This window comes from Microdochium trichocladiopsis (assembly GCF_020744255.1).
Source record: "Microdochium trichocladiopsis strain MPI-CAGE-CH-0230 chromosome Unknown B0I36scaffold_3, whole genome shotgun sequence".
NCBI lineage: Eukaryota > Fungi > Ascomycota > Sordariomycetes > Xylariales > Microdochiaceae > Microdochium > Microdochium trichocladiopsis.
In genome coordinates, this window is record NW_025763546.1 from 65473 (window position 1) to 80486 (window position 15014).

At 53.9% G+C, this 15014-nt stretch overlaps 8 protein-coding genes across 8 annotated transcripts; 4 read left to right on the forward strand and 4 right to left on the reverse strand.

Annotated features, from left to right (window-relative positions):
* Positions 1 to 382: 382 nt before the first annotated feature.
* On the reverse strand, positions 383 to 1714 carry B0I36DRAFT_404953 (putative endothiapepsin precursor; the record flags this gene model as incomplete). Its single annotated transcript, XM_046161781.1, has 3 exons — positions 383 to 894; positions 961 to 1450; positions 1484 to 1714. The coding sequence occupies 3 exons, from the start codon at positions 1712 to 1714 to the stop codon at positions 383 to 385; spliced, it is 1233 nt and encodes a 410-aa protein (XP_046014606.1).
* A 1963-nt stretch (positions 1715 to 3677) lies between these two features.
* Positions 3678 to 4696, reverse strand: B0I36DRAFT_360030 (uncharacterized protein; the record flags this gene model as incomplete). Its single annotated transcript, XM_046158227.1, has 2 exons — positions 3678 to 4009; positions 4087 to 4696. The coding sequence occupies 2 exons, from the start codon at positions 4694 to 4696 to the stop codon at positions 3678 to 3680; spliced, it is 942 nt and encodes a 313-aa protein (XP_046014607.1).
* A 1379-nt stretch (positions 4697 to 6075) lies between these two features.
* On the reverse strand, positions 6076 to 6737 carry B0I36DRAFT_284622 (uncharacterized protein). Its single transcript, XM_046151570.1, has 3 exons — positions 6649 to 6737; positions 6368 to 6590; positions 6076 to 6306 (listed from the first exon to the last, which is right to left on the reverse strand). Exons 1-3 carry the CDS (start codon positions 6710 to 6712, stop codon positions 6171 to 6173), a joined length of 423 nt encoding a protein of 140 aa, XP_046014608.1. The 5' UTR covers positions 6713 to 6737; the 3' UTR covers positions 6076 to 6170.
* Positions 6738 to 7947: 1210 nt separating this feature from the next.
* Positions 7948 to 8595, forward strand: B0I36DRAFT_238422 (uncharacterized protein; the record flags this gene model as incomplete). Its single annotated transcript, XM_046149612.1, has 1 exon — positions 7948 to 8595. The coding sequence occupies one exon, from the start codon at positions 7948 to 7950 to the stop codon at positions 8593 to 8595; it is 648 nt and encodes a 215-aa protein (XP_046014609.1).
* A 209-nt stretch (positions 8596 to 8804) lies between these two features.
* On the forward strand, positions 8805 to 9749 carry B0I36DRAFT_239258 (Alpha/Beta hydrolase protein; the record flags this gene model as incomplete). Its single annotated transcript, XM_046149679.1, has 1 exon — positions 8805 to 9749. A coding segment is annotated over one exon (945 nt), but the record flags the coding sequence as incomplete, so codon positions are not given.
* Positions 9750 to 11271: 1522 nt separating this feature from the next.
* B0I36DRAFT_360033 (uncharacterized protein) lies at positions 11272 to 12406 on the forward strand (the record flags this gene model as incomplete). The annotated part of the gene is made up of 5 exons (XM_046158228.1): positions 11272 to 11411; positions 11577 to 11726; positions 11792 to 11880; positions 11945 to 12103; positions 12132 to 12406. The coding sequence occupies 5 exons, from the start codon at positions 11272 to 11274 to the stop codon at positions 12404 to 12406; spliced, it is 813 nt and encodes a 270-aa protein (XP_046014611.1).
* Positions 12407 to 12601: 195 nt separating this feature from the next.
* Positions 12602 to 12864, reverse strand: B0I36DRAFT_360034 (uncharacterized protein; the record flags this gene model as incomplete). The annotated part of the gene is made up of 2 exons (XM_046158229.1): positions 12602 to 12616; positions 12688 to 12864. 2 exons carry the CDS (start codon positions 12862 to 12864, stop codon positions 12602 to 12604), a joined length of 192 nt encoding a protein of 63 aa, XP_046014612.1.
* Positions 12865 to 13381: 517 nt separating this feature from the next.
* Positions 13382 to 14993, forward strand: B0I36DRAFT_372499 (uncharacterized protein; the record flags this gene model as incomplete). Its single annotated transcript, XM_046160122.1, is given in 6 exon segments — positions 13382 to 13558; positions 13700 to 13846; positions 13918 to 14226; positions 14239 to 14519; positions 14552 to 14905; positions 14921 to 14993. 6 exon segments carry the CDS (start codon positions 13382 to 13384, stop codon positions 14991 to 14993), a joined length of 1341 nt encoding a protein of 446 aa, XP_046014613.1.
* Positions 14994 to 15014: the final 21 nt, after the last annotated feature.

Sequence of the window (15014 nt, forward strand, 5' to 3'; positions counted from 1 at the left end):
GATCAATCTAAGTATCACTCTTACCCTTCACTTGACCTAGTCACTCAATTGATCCAAGTGTGATATCTCGCAAGAGACACGAACGACAACCCCCAGAGAGCACGACAGCACGGAGTCAGTATTGCACGAGGCCCTACCTACCTTGTCAGGACATAAACCCCACAGCGCCCGGTCAGACGGTTGACCCCGGAGATCGGATCGTGACACCCCCCTGCCCAGCCAAACTTGAGCTCAAGTGAGGTCAAGTAGGGGCGGCAATGACGGTCAGGACAAAGGATCTATAGACGCGGCCCTGAGATATCACAGTAGGTAGAGGAAAAGCAAGACAGAAATAAGGCTCTGCTATTAACCACTCTATTGCGCAAGACTTGAATTACTACATCTAGAGGTTCTTGGAAGCCCAGCCGAGCTGAGGCTGGCCCTGGGAGCCGCTGTCGAAGACCACAAAGGCGGCTTTGAGAGCGACATCGCCAAAGATATTAGTACCGATAGTGCCGCTGGACTGCAGACCGCCAAAGCAGCTATTACCGGATCCCGATGGACCGAGGTTCATGAGGCTTCCGGGAATAGTGATCATGGCGCCATTGTTGCCAACGCCGAACGAGAAGTCAGGGAGACTGGTGTCGCACGGGACGGTGAAGCCACCAGCGCTCTGGTCGTTCTGGGCGTTATTTACGCTCGAGTAGTACGCGTTAACGACATCATCGGGGAGGAGGAGCAGGGTGGTGCCAGTGTCGGCGATGCCTGTGATGCTCTCCTGCTGGAAGTCGTTATTGCCAACCTGGAAGCCGGTCGAGGTGAAGCCCCAAAAGCCCTGGCTATTGTCGACTGGCGTATAAGTGATCGAGCCGGTAAAGGCTGACTTATCAATGAAGCCAAAGTTGTATGTTCCAGCTGCTCCGATAGTTGATTAGGAACTGACCTATAAGGGAAGACTACGTGGAGAGGAGAGGTACTTACGAGCCTGGTGCTTAAGATCGGCAGTGAAGACAGGCGAGGCCAGGGACGGCTTCACGGTGTCAAAGAAGGTTGTCTGCTGGTCCGGGCTGACAGTATTAATACTGCTGAAGGCAAGACCGACCAGGCCATCGGTAGCGGACTCGCTGGTGAAGCTCTGGGACACTCGTGAAGCGGCCTCAACGGCTTGGCCAGCAGCGGTGAGGCCGCCGATGGTTACTACATCCGAATAGACGAGGCCGCTCGAGGAGCTGCCGTCGCCGTATGAAATCTTCCAGCTCTCACCGCTAAGCTGCTTGGCGGTACTGCTCCTGGAGGCCGTGTAAATGTTCTGCCCGTTGCGCTCGTTGGAGGGCGTTAAGCTGCTGAAGACCCATAGGTCTGACGATCCCGTGTCGAAGTCGAGGTTGAATGGCTGGGCGGGGGTGCCGATGGAGACTGGTGCATCGTAGGCCTCGTCCTCGCTGTTGATCGGAGTGGTGACCACAGAGCCCTGGTCACGCCGCTCGAGATTGGCAGCCTTGACCTTGGCGACGGCGGCGACCAGCGCATCCGGGGGAGTGGCGCCAAACTTGAGATGGGCGTTGTAGAAGGCCCGGGCGCCGTGGCCTGCGGCGTTCGAGTCGACCTTGCGGGCCGTCTTGATCGAGCTCATGCCGGGGCCGACATTCCCACTAGCGACAGAGCGCGGGAGGGCGGCTCCGATAGCGGCCGGCGCGACTGCTGCCGCGAGAAGGGCTTTGGAAAGAGCAGGCATATTGCTATTGCAAAAGGAGGTAAGGATGGCAATTCGAGCAAGAGGAGGTTGCTGTGATGCCGTTGATATGCCAGGAAGAATGAGTGAGGAACGCAGGTGGATGTTGGCACTCTATATATGTAAACACATTTTATGATGCCCTTGCCACTATTCCAGCGGGCGACTACGGCATCATTGAGCGCGCGCGTGGCGGTCCGCACAACGCGCAATCCTTTGCAGGGGCACCGACCAATGGCCCAATCCCAATAAGGGAGCTGCTGTTTCACCCGGCGCAGGAGTCTCCGACTCGCCTCCGTGATGGCCTCATGGCCTGGCTGCTAATGTTTGATCATGTTTGATGAGAGGACTGCAGTGTCTGGCGAACGAGCAAGTGCCAAGCCTGTCCGGGTGCTGCCGTGGTCACCTGTTTGACCCGCTGGGCCCAAACCGGCAGCTCAAACCAAAGCCGCGCGTCGCGTAGCCAATCCTCGGAAACAGTTGGCGGGGCCACCCAGGCCACGAGCGCGAAACAAGCTTTGGGGCCCTGCCGATCGGCATTGCTTGACCGCGACAAGCTTTCCAGGGGCAAACGCCAAGCAATCCGCCCCGGGACAGGTCAGCTCAAACTTGCCATCGGCTGCCTCCCTCCATATGCTATGTCCTTTATAGGCAGGCCGTTGACATGCCCTGCGCACATAGTCTAGAATGGTGCAGATGCGCGGATGACATGTCTGCTTCTAGCAGGTACTTGCCCTAAATTAGTACGTGACGGTATAAATGAAAGGAAAACCAATGTGGAAGCCAATCATTCAGTTCTCTGCTAGGTTCTACGCGTCACGATCTAACACGCCTCATTCTCCTTGAAGCTAAATCTATGGATTATTGCGCAACTGCCTGGAAGGGCCTGTCCTGCAAATGAAACAGGACAGACGCGTATGCCAACCGATTTCGACCTCTCCCGAGGGCGTCCCTGCCTTCCGTTAAGAGTAGAGCCTGCTATGTCCGCCTTCTCGGTCGAACATTTTGGGCTACTCTATTTCCTGATACCATACGGCTCAGAGCAGAGCAATGCATGGCCGCAAGCTGGGCCAACATGGGGCGATTACAGGATGCTGTCGACCTTGTGGGGCACATCGTCCAGGTGAAGACCAGGTCACCATATTACTCTGAAATTGAAATACTTATCGGCAAGCTTGGACGCACTGCATACGCGATCCAGCTATTTGAGGACGTTGTTCATACCCAGCCACCTTCCTAATGGCGATACGAGAGAGGTCCTTTGGATCGCGCAGCAAGTCCTTGCGATACTCTGTTTCGAAGTCAGATGGGGTGCTGCGCCTATTGTTATGGCAGAGAACGTGCAAAATGTCCGCAGGTCAATACCGCGTGAGTTCGACAAGTTTCTGTTTACTCCGGGACTTGGCCTGGCGTAGGCATCCCTGGGAGCTGATTGCGTGACGGATGCCATCACTCAGGTAGCAAACAGTCAAAACAAAGCTGCAGACGATCGGGAACGCCTTATTTCATAGACTGCATTGGCACGAGCCGACCGTTGGCCGAACACGATTCAGATCGAATATTTGCAGAGAATCTTCTTCCACATACATACATCACGGCCCTCCGACCTCCGGACGCTGTACCCATCTTCGAGTGTATTGCTACAGTGCCGAGCCGGACGATGGCTGAAGACAGTCATGATCAGCTCTGACGGAACTTGACCTTGTGCAAGCATAGTTGAGCGGATACATGGCCATAGATCGATTACAGGAAGCTATCATCCTTCTTGGGAGATTTCCCGCGTCTGGCCATGCCATGGTGGAACTCGATAATGAGGGACTACCGTCGCCTGCAAACTTGCTAGCCGATACGCGCAGGCGTTTGATGTTTCAGGGGCATGCTGGGGACTACGAACCTAGCTCATTGAAGGATGTGCAGCTACGAGTACCTAAGGGCGAGAGACATCAATTGCAGTCGCAGATATAACTTAAAATATACCACCAAATCCCATGGCTGCGGCAGTGGCAGCAGTAACGGCCCACATCATCACTCCTCCCGCACTGCCGGGCTTAACACCCGCAGAGGGCAGCCTGCTATCGCCAACGGTCTCATTCGCCTTGATGCATCCAATAGTAACGTGATCGTAAGTCACTCTTTGCCCAACGGCGGTAGTGTTGCTGTGGCCCCAGATGATGGCGTAGGGCACAGGGCGGGACCCGTAGAAGTCGTAGGCGTTTGAGTACTTGTTGTCTGCCGAGAGAGGCTCATCCCAGTAGAGTGTGTTGTTGAGCATGAAGTTTTCATTAAAATCCCACGGGTCTGTACGTTTCGAGGTTAGTCATTTCCTTCTCCGTTGCAGGATAATGTGTAGCAATACGAGGGAAAGATCAACTTACGGAGCACAGCCCACCCCGAGATAGGACAGCCACCTGCACCTATGCTGCCCTCCCAGTCCTCGCTGCCGTCAATAGTAGACAGCTCGGATGTGTACTTGGCACGCATATTGTCCGTGCATTCCTGGCTGAGGATGCCCGCGCACGACCCGTCCGCGTTGTTCTGTCCGCCGGTCGGTATCTCATGCTTTGAGAAGACCACGAACCGGACGAGCCACGTGTCGGTTGTATTGCTGCTCACAGTGAGGTTGCCCGTTTCTGGGTCGAGCAAGGCGCCGGGGGCCGGGGCCGCAGGAGGCCGCAGCTCGAGGGACTGCCGCATGACGCGGCCCGGCCTGTCGTCATAGCTGCTCGACACGTTGGCCGTCAAGTTGAGATGCATCGTCCAGCCGCACCCGCCGGAGTTGTTGTCAACCGTCTCGCCATCGTTCCAGTAGCCTGGGTACGGCTTGGCTAGGTTCCAGCCTGGCACGGGGACGACGGCCGTCGCGTTAGGCTTCGCATTGATCCCCGTGACGTTTGCGGTGTCAGGCATGTAGATGCCAAATTTCTCAGCCGAGGCTTGGGCAGCGGCAGCTGTGAGGAGAGCAGCTGCAGAACGGATTGACACCATGGTGTTGGCTGAACGGCGAGGCCGGCGGCAGGAGTTGGTGGTGGTTGGTTTGCCAAGTTATGTTCTTGTCCCGGCGCCACTGTCGGTTGAACTCGGCAGATAGTACGTCAGGTGGAAGCTGCACAAGTTCAACATAAGTGGTATCGGCCTTATATGAGCCTTTAGACCCATGGCACCAGCTCAAGTTGGAGGTCGGCACGACAGCTGAGATTGCCGCCCCTCCCCCATACAGGGCAGAGCAGCTTATGCCAAGGAAGAGGCTTCTGGGATGTTATGACGTGGTTCCCAGGCCGTTCAACTGCCATTGGGCCAGCACGATGGTCCCCTGTGGATAAGCAGGCTGTCGATTCAGCCCCCGAAACTGCTTGCCTCACAAAGTGCACTAATGTCTTGGCAGCCTTTCATGCGCGAAGCACGAGGGGTCTTTACCAGCAATCCACGTTCCTAGAGACTGGGATGAAGAACTTGCACCGGGGGCGTCTATTTCTGCTTGACTCTGTAGTCCTCTTCTGCCATTGGTGCGCAAATCACAGGGCCGAGAGATAAAACGCCCTGCCTCTATTCGGTGTCTCGAACGGGCTAGTAAAGTTGGAATTCGTGCTCCGTCGATCCTGCAACGTTTTTCGCGGCGATGTTCTTCGTCCACTCCCAGTCCATGGCCTCTGCTGCCGCGCTGAAGGCCTCGACGCCTCGCGAAGCTTGAAAATTCGATGATCCGGTCATCGCCGAACGGCATGAAGTAGCGTCGAATGGTCGCTGCCACGCCATTGTCTACAGTCGCTTGCCCCGCCGGCTCAACAGCTGCGAAGCAGTCCCCGGTAGGCGCAAGGAATGTCAGGAAGCCGACCAACTCCAAAATGCTGGAGTGTTGGGTGCAGAAAGCAAGGATGACGATATGAGGAGAAGCAGATTTGTGGTGAAGCCTGAAAATCGGAGCAGGAGTATGCAATCAATGTCCCTTGAGTCTGTCTGGAAAGTCCACTCGGCCAGAAGATGACCGAATTCTATTATCACATTCCCAGTAGTAATTCCTTCTCATTATGGCTGCATCGTTCTATCATTGGCGTCGGTCGCACTTCATCTATGCAGGCTCCGAGTGGCTGCCGCAGATCATGAAGCCACAGCCCAAATGCCAAGACTTTGGAGCAGGCGCGGTCGTTCTTTTATAGGAATCACTGGCGCTAATGCAATCAAGGCCTATTGGATGGCAGGCTCGTGGGATGCAGCAACGCTGGACGAGAAACACGCCGTGTCAGGTCCTGCATTCAGCTTCTTCGCCGCCATTTTCCTGTCACTGTGGCAGTACGGGTTCTTGAAGTGGGAGAAGGTGTAAAGGACGTGAGGATTCGGGAGTGAGCATCTATAGATGAAGGTATAGAGAGTGATAGTTGACCTGCTCAGCTGTGAGACACTGGAGCGCAATAACTAATTAAACTGCTGTCTATCGTTGCATTCCTACATGAATACACGATAGCTAAGCCAGCTTAATTTCCTCAGCCTCGCCCGTTTGGATGTCAAAAAGGAATCCACGGGCGTTTAGCTTTAGCTCGTCCCTAATCAGTGGCGTAGCACGAAGCCACTCGAGATCTCCCTTAACGCTGGCCGCCATACTAAGAGATTGTCAGGAACAAGAGCATTCCTAAGTGGCTGAGATCTCCTCTGCTGACTTACTCCGTGTTCGCACCCCAGTCGATCTTATCGACCTCATCCCAATGGGCTGAGTCAATTCTTTCCTTGACGGCATCGCGCAGCCCCTTGTTGGTGAACGTTAGGGAGCCGCAGTCGGTATGGTGGACTACGACTACTTCATCGAGGCCAAACTGTCTGTCTATCAAGAGAATATCCCGGATAGCAAATCGAATGTTCCCGCCGGCATTCCGAGACTGCATGACCACTGGATATCATGTTAATTAACGACTATCTTGGGTGGCTCACGGCTGTCAACAACTTACATTCGCCTGTCTTGCTTCCAACATTTAAGCTAACAAACTTATCAATGCTGCAGCGCGGATCCATGCATGACACTAAAAACAAAAATAATTAGATGACTCTATGTATGAAACATAAATGGGCTAGCTGTCAATTACCGAGCATTGTGAGGCGGGGCTTGCCGTTTGCGTTTGCCTCAGCAAGCGTGGGGAAGGGCGTGAAGTCACGAGGCCTATACTTAATATTAGTACCGATGCTGCATATTTCCACTGGGGTTGAAGGAAGGCGTACTCGTGAGCTGCAATAAGGTCTGCTACTGTCGTTGCCATGGCTTGAACTAAGTGAATCGAGAGGATGAAGTTGTCCTAGCGTTTTGTGTTTGATAATGTAATATGTTGGAGTGGGGAGTGTTGAAAGTTGAGTACTTTGTGAGTGGTTTAACATTAAGATCCTTGGAAGGAATGTGGTTATACTTATACTTGTTCCGATGTTAACCAATCCAGCGATATCTGGGCTGCATGAAAGCACATCGAAATCATTCGACGAGCTTCCTCTCCTTACCTCATCTCGCTGCTACGTACTCAACGGAATCATTGTTACTATAGGAGGCAGGCTGTAACACCAGAAAGCCAGTTTGCCGTGTTTGTCAAGCAACTTGATGTGAGTGATTCTACCGCTAACATTCTCTAACTCCGTTCTCGTTCGGAGAAAACCACTGATTAATCAAGGACGGTAGCCAGCGAATGGCGTATAGAAACAGCTGATTGGCCAGGAATGTCTGCCGTTCCAGGGTACCGGGCTCTGAAGCCAGGCTACTACAGTGTGCCGTGTCAGCCGATGGTGTACAGGGGTATTACCAACCACGCATGCCTTGGCAAAGGGTGCTGTCAAATGGGGCAGCTATCAATCGCCTGACGGATTTTCCGTGTCGCCCGCACCAGTCAAACTTAATCCCTGCAGCGCCGGCTTTTGCACTCAAGCATTCGCCGGTCCCGCACTGCTTCCCGCTGGTCCACACCGAGGGTAGTGAAACATATCCCACCCCCACCGGCATTCTATTAGCGTCCCATTTACCTGGATCCTTGTGATACGTGCTGATTACTCAATATAGATCCGCGCCTCATCGGAGCTACACATCCACACATGAGAACTAAGAAAAGGTGAAAGTTGAGGTGTAGAGCCATTCGAAATATTTAACCCGCGGAAACCATGCAAAGATTCATAATATCCATAAACTCACCGGCATCTTGAAGACCTCACTGAGCATCTCTTTTCTACCATTTTCGATAACGATACAAAGACTACCCAAACTTCAATTTCCCATGGCTTCTCCTCAACTTCCCCAGAAAACCATTGCCGGGGTGCGGGTCGTCGACACCCCAATAGTCCGTGCCGCTATTGAATATGCCCAGGCTCATAGCGACGACATGATTTTCAACCATGTAATGCGTACGTGGATCTTCGGCGTCATCATCCATCGGGGACTCTTTGCAAAGGGCAAAGTATCGGAGATGGATCTCGAGGCACACGCGCTTGCCGCAGTCCTACATGACCTTGGGTGGGATGTCACGGACGAGCTCGTGTCCAAGGACAAGCGCTTCGAGGTCGATGGCGCGTTCGCCGCGCGCAGCTGGATTGAAGAGCAGCAGAAGAATGGGCTAGCGGCGAATTGGGATGAGCGCAGGCTCCAGCTTGTCTGGGATGCCATCGCCATACACGGAGTGCCTTCCATCGCCCGTTTCAAGGAGCCCGTTGTGAGTGCAGTCACCTTTGGAGCCGGTGCGGACTTCAGAGGCCCGGAGAGTGATATAACGGGGATTATAACATGGGATGATTTCAATGCTGTCAACGAGGCTTTCCCGCGCCACGAGCTTACAGAGGGTGTCCGGAGGATCATGATCCGTCTATGCCGGACGAAGCCTGAAACGACATGGGGTGAGTTGCTCAGGTTCCTTGGTGCATCTGCGTAAGTCTAACATTACGATTGCCAGATACCTTTGTGGCCCCATGGGGAAGGAAATACGTCCCGGGATATGCAGACAAAGAGCATCTCGGATTCCATACCATCGAATCGAGTCTCGGAGACAAGACGCCAGAGATTCCAAAGACACAGTACTTCAACAAGGAGATCACGCTGTCGGGCCAGTCCGAGCCCGCTGGGGTGAAGTTCCCGGCCACCCTCGCCTACTGGACATTTGGCTCGCCGGCCAATCCGGCGGTCCTGATTCCGTCATCTTTTCGTAGCGTGTTGGCAACGACGACACCCTTCTTATACTCGAGCGCAGGCGGAGGAGCGGCGCCGCCTTTTCCCCCCGACAAGTTCTTCGTAGTTGTGACATCCCTGCTCGGTGCGGGCGAGTCGTCATCACCGTCCAACACGCCGGCGCCCTGGAGCGGGCCAAACTTCCCGCGCGTCAGCTTTGAAGACAACGTAGTCCTGCAGCACGCGCTGCTGACGGAGAAATTGGGCGTGCGCCGGCTCTTCGCGGAAGTCGGCTTCTCGCTTGGTGGCAAGCAAACATACCACATGCTGTCGCGCTTCCCGGGTTTCGTCGATAACGCCGTCGTCATTGCCGCCAGCGCGCGTACCAGCCCGCATAACTGGTCCTTCATCGAGGGCCCGCGCCTCGCCCTCGTCACCGCTTTTGACTTCCACGGCGGCAACTACACCGAGTACCCGTCCCACGGTATCAAGGCCTTCTGGCGTGCCTACTCGACCTGGGCACTGTCCCAGGAGTGGTTCCGCGCGCGTGCCTGGGAGCGGCTCGGCTACAAAACGCTGCTCGGCTATCTCGGTGACGCCTGGACCAGGGACATGGACGCCAATGACATCCTCGTACTTCTGTCGACGTGGCAGAAGGGCGACATCTCTGTCTACCACCCCGAGGACGGTGGCGACCTGGCCAAGGCGCTCCACAGAATAGATGCGAAAGTTCTGGTCATGCCAAGCCGCACAGACCAGTACTTCCCGCCCGCGGACAACGAGCTCGAGGTTGAGCACTTGAACAAGGGTAAACTCCGGGTTATCGACAGTATCTGGGGTCATCTCGCTGGAGGCGGGTGGAATAAAGATGACGCAGAGTTCATCAAGCAGGAGGTGAAACTTTTTCTTGGCCTAGAGTAGATGGTGGCCTGGTTGTACATCTTCATCGAAAACAGTTTGATTTGTTTTGGGACTTTTTGCTTCACCAGTAGAATCGGGAAACATCATTGACCTCGAAAATGCACACACTGCGAATGCCGCTTCTCAGTTCCACGGGCTAGTTTGTAGTGCTTTGCGGGCTCCCGCCGACGCTACGACATTCGCTAAGTGTAACGGCTTCTCTATGCTCGCTAAGCGCGTCCCGTGGTTCTACGACTGGACGGGCTTCAGGTTTACGCTCGACACGGCCTCCTCGGCGTGGCTCGTTGCGCTGCACCAGGCTTGCGGGCCGACACAGAGTGGCGAGACCGCTGTAGCCGTGGCCGCTGGCGTCAATCTCATTAGTTACAGCACCAGCATCGTTCCCGGGGTCCCTCTGAGCCCCAGGACCCCGCTCCTAGACGACCGGCACACTGCCGCGACGGCCCCCTCGACGTCCCATAATAACTCCCCCAAGCACCAGATGACCAGCGTCTAGTAGCCGTGGTTAAATCGCCTAGCCGGCGTAACTAACGATCCCAGCCTCCGAATTTGACTCTAAACCCGACTTCCTGGGACTGCTTTCACTGGGCTGAGCATTTTTGAACACGGCCGTATCGGAGCCTGTGTAGGGCTTCGACTGGAGACTGACAGAATCGGGATTAGCAGGACTGGCTACCTGAATCTTGAAAAGAGTAGTCTAGTCTAAATGTTACAATGGCCTATCAGTACCTTACGGTAGTCTGTCTAGGTTTTGACTACCCACCGTTGTCTCACTTTTGACACTTGTTTAGGGTTTGAGACATGCTAATAAGCGAGAAAGAACCAGAAAACCTAGACACCAGGTCTTAGGGTATGGTATGAAAGCTGAATGCGTTTGAGCCGATCTTGCGATCATGTGACATCTTAGCTAACTACATATAGATTGCTGCATCTGGAAATTCTGATATCTTGCCCGAACGATGCGTTCGGCCTGTTTGTATCCGCCAAGGACCGATTATAGTAAAAGGGTCAGGAATGGCAAGCCACACGACTAAATGAGGACAGATTAAACTCTTCGCAACCTGAATCTACATCCAAGCCGCACCACAACCAAAGTCTGCTCGCGATCTATGATAAAGCTTACACTCTGAATGAGGGGGATGGCCGAGCGCCAATGTTAACCCTCGCGCCTCGGAGATGTCCTATGGGCTACGTAGTGTGTCATAAAATGCTTTGTTGAGGGGCTTGTGCCTTGCACTATTGATAAGCCCCAAGGCAGTCATTCGGGCCGATACACAAGCGATAATATCGACGGCAATGTCCATTTTCTACCCTTTTGGACCTCCAGGTGATCAACGTATACCACCGACCAAATTATAGCTCTGCCGACAGAGACCAAACCCGAATGACCGGAACACGATGAGCCTAGATTCTCGTTCCTTCCTTGTAAGACTGCCATCAATTAGCAGCATTTCAATTGCCACCACTAATGCCTGCTAATCGTGCCTCCCAGATTGCCGAGTGGTGCTTAGTCGCAATCACAATGGCGATAGTGATCCTACGACTGGCCGTCCGTACATGGACCAAGATGTGGCTCTTCGCCTTATCCGACATCTTCCTCGTGCTAGCGCTCTTGTTCTTCCTCGCCCTCGTGGTTGGCGACACCTACAGTTTCAGCCTGGGGTATCTTTCATTTGCAGAGTTTTATGATGAGGGATATTCTAAGGCACGTATTCCAGTCCGGCCCTACATACCGTGCTTCGTCCAAGATTTTAACAATACATATACCTAGTGGAAATTCGCGGATGATATACTCTTCGACACGGGGCTCTACCTTCCCCGATTCAGTCTCCTGGCCTTCTACAACAAGCTCTTCCCCCCCTCTGAGCACAAGATGCGAGTTTTCTTATACCTCGTCACGGCCTATACGACTTGCGGGTTCATATCTGTCATCCTTATGGACTTGATGTGGTGCAATCTGGACATCGCGGCGAACTGGTTAGTTCCTTTGTTGACAACCAGTAGTGCACTTGCTTACATGTGAAAAAAAACAAAAAATACAGGAGCCCAAACCCTGATATTTGCGCCTTTGTCAGCTCTCAGACCCCGGGCTTTATCAGCTGGCCAGTCGGCATCGTGTCTGAAGTCCTAGGTCAGTGCAACAAAATAACCACGACGGCCAAGGCGACCTGAAAGCTCACTCTGACATCTGCCAGTCTTTGCCCTCCCGTTCGGCCTCCTGAGACGATTGAGAACACTCGACCACAAGGAAAAGATCGGTCTCATCTGTATCTTCATGTTCGGCTCAGCGACATTGCTCGTTAGCACGACACGCTTCATTTTACAGGTGCAGGGCCAGTTCTCGTACGGTTCTTGTGAGTGTTACTCAGCTCCATCCCGCAGCCGCCGAGTCAAAAAGAATCACGTTTGGACTGACGAAGAGCATGCTCCTGCGAAGACCTGGTCGGCGACGTCGACCAAGCGACGCAAATCATCGTCGTGGCTCTGCCAAGGCTTCGGCCTCTCCTGAAGCAACTCCGGGGTGGATCGATCAAGAGGCTGTCGGCTTGGGTATCCGGCTTCGTTGGCTCAGGCGCAAGGTCCTCGAAAAGCGCGACGAAGTCGACCATCCACCAAAGTACCGCGTCGAGCACGCAAGGTTTCCGCCAGGAACATAGCAATGACCAGTTGGGTGAGCGGTACGCTTCTTGGTATGATTCGAGTATGGTATTAGAGAATGTTAGACCTGAGCCGAATCTGGGGTACATTAGCGGTCCTGGCCGGGGGTCGGAGCCGTGGGAGGCTATTCAGTTGCCTCGCATACCGAGTTGTATGTACGAATAAAACTTCGCAATTCTTCCGTAATAACTCTGTTATGTCACATTGTCCTAGTATCTAAGGTATACGTAGATAACTTGGGACCCTCTCAGAGTACCAAGCCTTTTTATAAGGAGGGTACCTCGACGAGCTCGAACTTGGAGCCGAAGTACGCCTTCATCCAGGCATTGGGCTGGGCGGAGCAGACTGTACCAAGAAAACGATAGCCGTGCTGCAGGAAGACTTGGATGGTGACGCTGGCTAGATAGCCATTGGCGCCAGTATCGAGGAGCAGGCCTCCAGGGGGTACCGAAGACATTTTCAGGACGGATTGTTGTGGCCACTTTGTTGATGCCCTCCAGGCTACGAATTTAGGAGGCAGTCTGGGTACTTATAGGCATGTTTTAAACAAGCGAGCAAATACGTGTTTCGAATCTACGAACAAGCTATGATCAAGTGCTGCCTGGCGGCGTCTTCGCATCATCCGGTTGCCTGCTCCAGGACAAGGATGCACGTTTTCTGCGTTTATGGTCGTCCCACATTCGTATCGTCGTTCTCTTCGTTTAGCCGAACCGCTAGGCAACCCGTTTTCCTGTACTCGGCAGCACGGAATGATCCACAGCAGGGAATCTCTCTGGATGACGCCAGCGTATTCTCAATCGGGAATGCGAGGGCTCAATCGAGTGCGCGTGGCCCTACATGTCAGGCTTTCTCCACCGATGACCGCTACTTCCAGCCTGATGCTGGGCTAAAGCTATGCTTTTGCTGCCTGGCCCTGTTGAAACCCGGCTCCCTTCTGTGCATGCCTCGAGCCATAACCCTCCAACCAACATAGCATGGCCGAGTCTCCTGCACCCGGCGCGTTTGCCTTTGCCAACACTATCGTGGTGCCCAGAGTGGAAGGCCAAACTTCGGATCTGCTGACCATCGGAGTTGTTGACCGCCCGCGCCTCAAACTCCCGCATACCAAAAGCCGGCGAGGGTGTCTTGCGCGTAAACGTCGAAGAGTCAAGGTACGTATGTCACTGTGGTCGTCCTCTCTCCGTCTGACGCGGACTAATTGGTCAGTGTAACGGGGCGTTTCCATGCGGCAATTGTGTCAAGCGTGACATCCAATGTCTGCAGCTATCTCCATAGTCGGACACTACGCCCAGCTTGCCCGTGTTCGGAATCCCGTTCTCTCTCAGAACCAGGATCGAATGGATACGGAGCCTCAGATCAGCCTCCTGCAGCTTGAGCTGTTTCATCACTGGGGTAAACAGACCATGTCCACTCTGACTTTTCCCCAAGTGTGGCCCGCCGTTATATAAAAACCCTTCAGAAGCCTAAGTTAATCTTGAAAGCACAGGACAACATGTTGACTTATGTGCAGAAAGACTTTGTCATGTCTGCCATCCTATGCGTCGCCGCCATGCATCTCACCACTCTGTGTTCGCAGAACCACAAATACTCGCGTGCATCAATGCAGCTAACGGCCAGAACAGTCCGCCTGTTTCGCGAAACCCTATCTCGACCCATCACAAGAGATAATTGCGAGGCCCTCATGGGCACAGCCCTGCTTGTCAACTACATGTCATGGTCCGACCTCGGCTTTCTAGACAGCCCCGTGAATGGTGAGTCCACAGCCGGGCTGGATCTCGCTCATAATCTGCTCTTTCTGCTCAGCCCTGGCAACATCCAGGTATGGTTTCAGGCCATTCCGGTCTTCTTCGACGAGGGAGGCGCCTTTGCCGAGATGATCCATCAGAACCCTAGGGTCAGCATTGAGCATGAATTGACCGAATGCGGCGAGGATACAACACGCTTCGTGGAGCCGCTAATGTGGATGTGGGATGACCTGTGCTGCCAGAGCCCGCGTCCTGTGGCTGTCGAGACGGTTCCTCGTGGACCTCCACCACATGCCTGGCGACTGCTTCTTGGTCTGGAGCGGGAGCTGGTACTAGTTCGCTCTGCACCGCGCACAACCGGCACCACGTCGGACAGAGCCGATGAGCAGAGTTTAAGAGGCCAAAAACAGCAATCACAAACGTTACTACAGACCACGCCTCGACTGGACGACTGCAGATATCGGCCGCATCGTCTTCAGAAGCGACGCAATCAATGCGTCTGTTCTTCCAACGCATTATGTGTCGTGTGTCGCCGCTCTTCTCTTGCGCAAATCTCAAGTCGGCAGGCAGTACAGTCGCCAAATCAGCCGTGTTGCAGGTTGAAGAGGCCATCGAGCAGCTATCATATGGGTTTCCAATCCTTTGCTGCGCGCCGTTATTGAAGCTATTGACGCTGAGAGACTCGAGGGCGCTTGTGGGTCTCGTCCACTTCTATGGCGCAGCACACAACTTGTTAATATCCGAAAGATGTTGGTAGGCACGTCGCAGGAGCACCTTCAGGGAAGAGCGAATTGCCGAGGAGTTGAACCTTGGAAGGCTTGATGCATACTTAATTATCTAGGCGAAAGGGTTCTCTAACTGC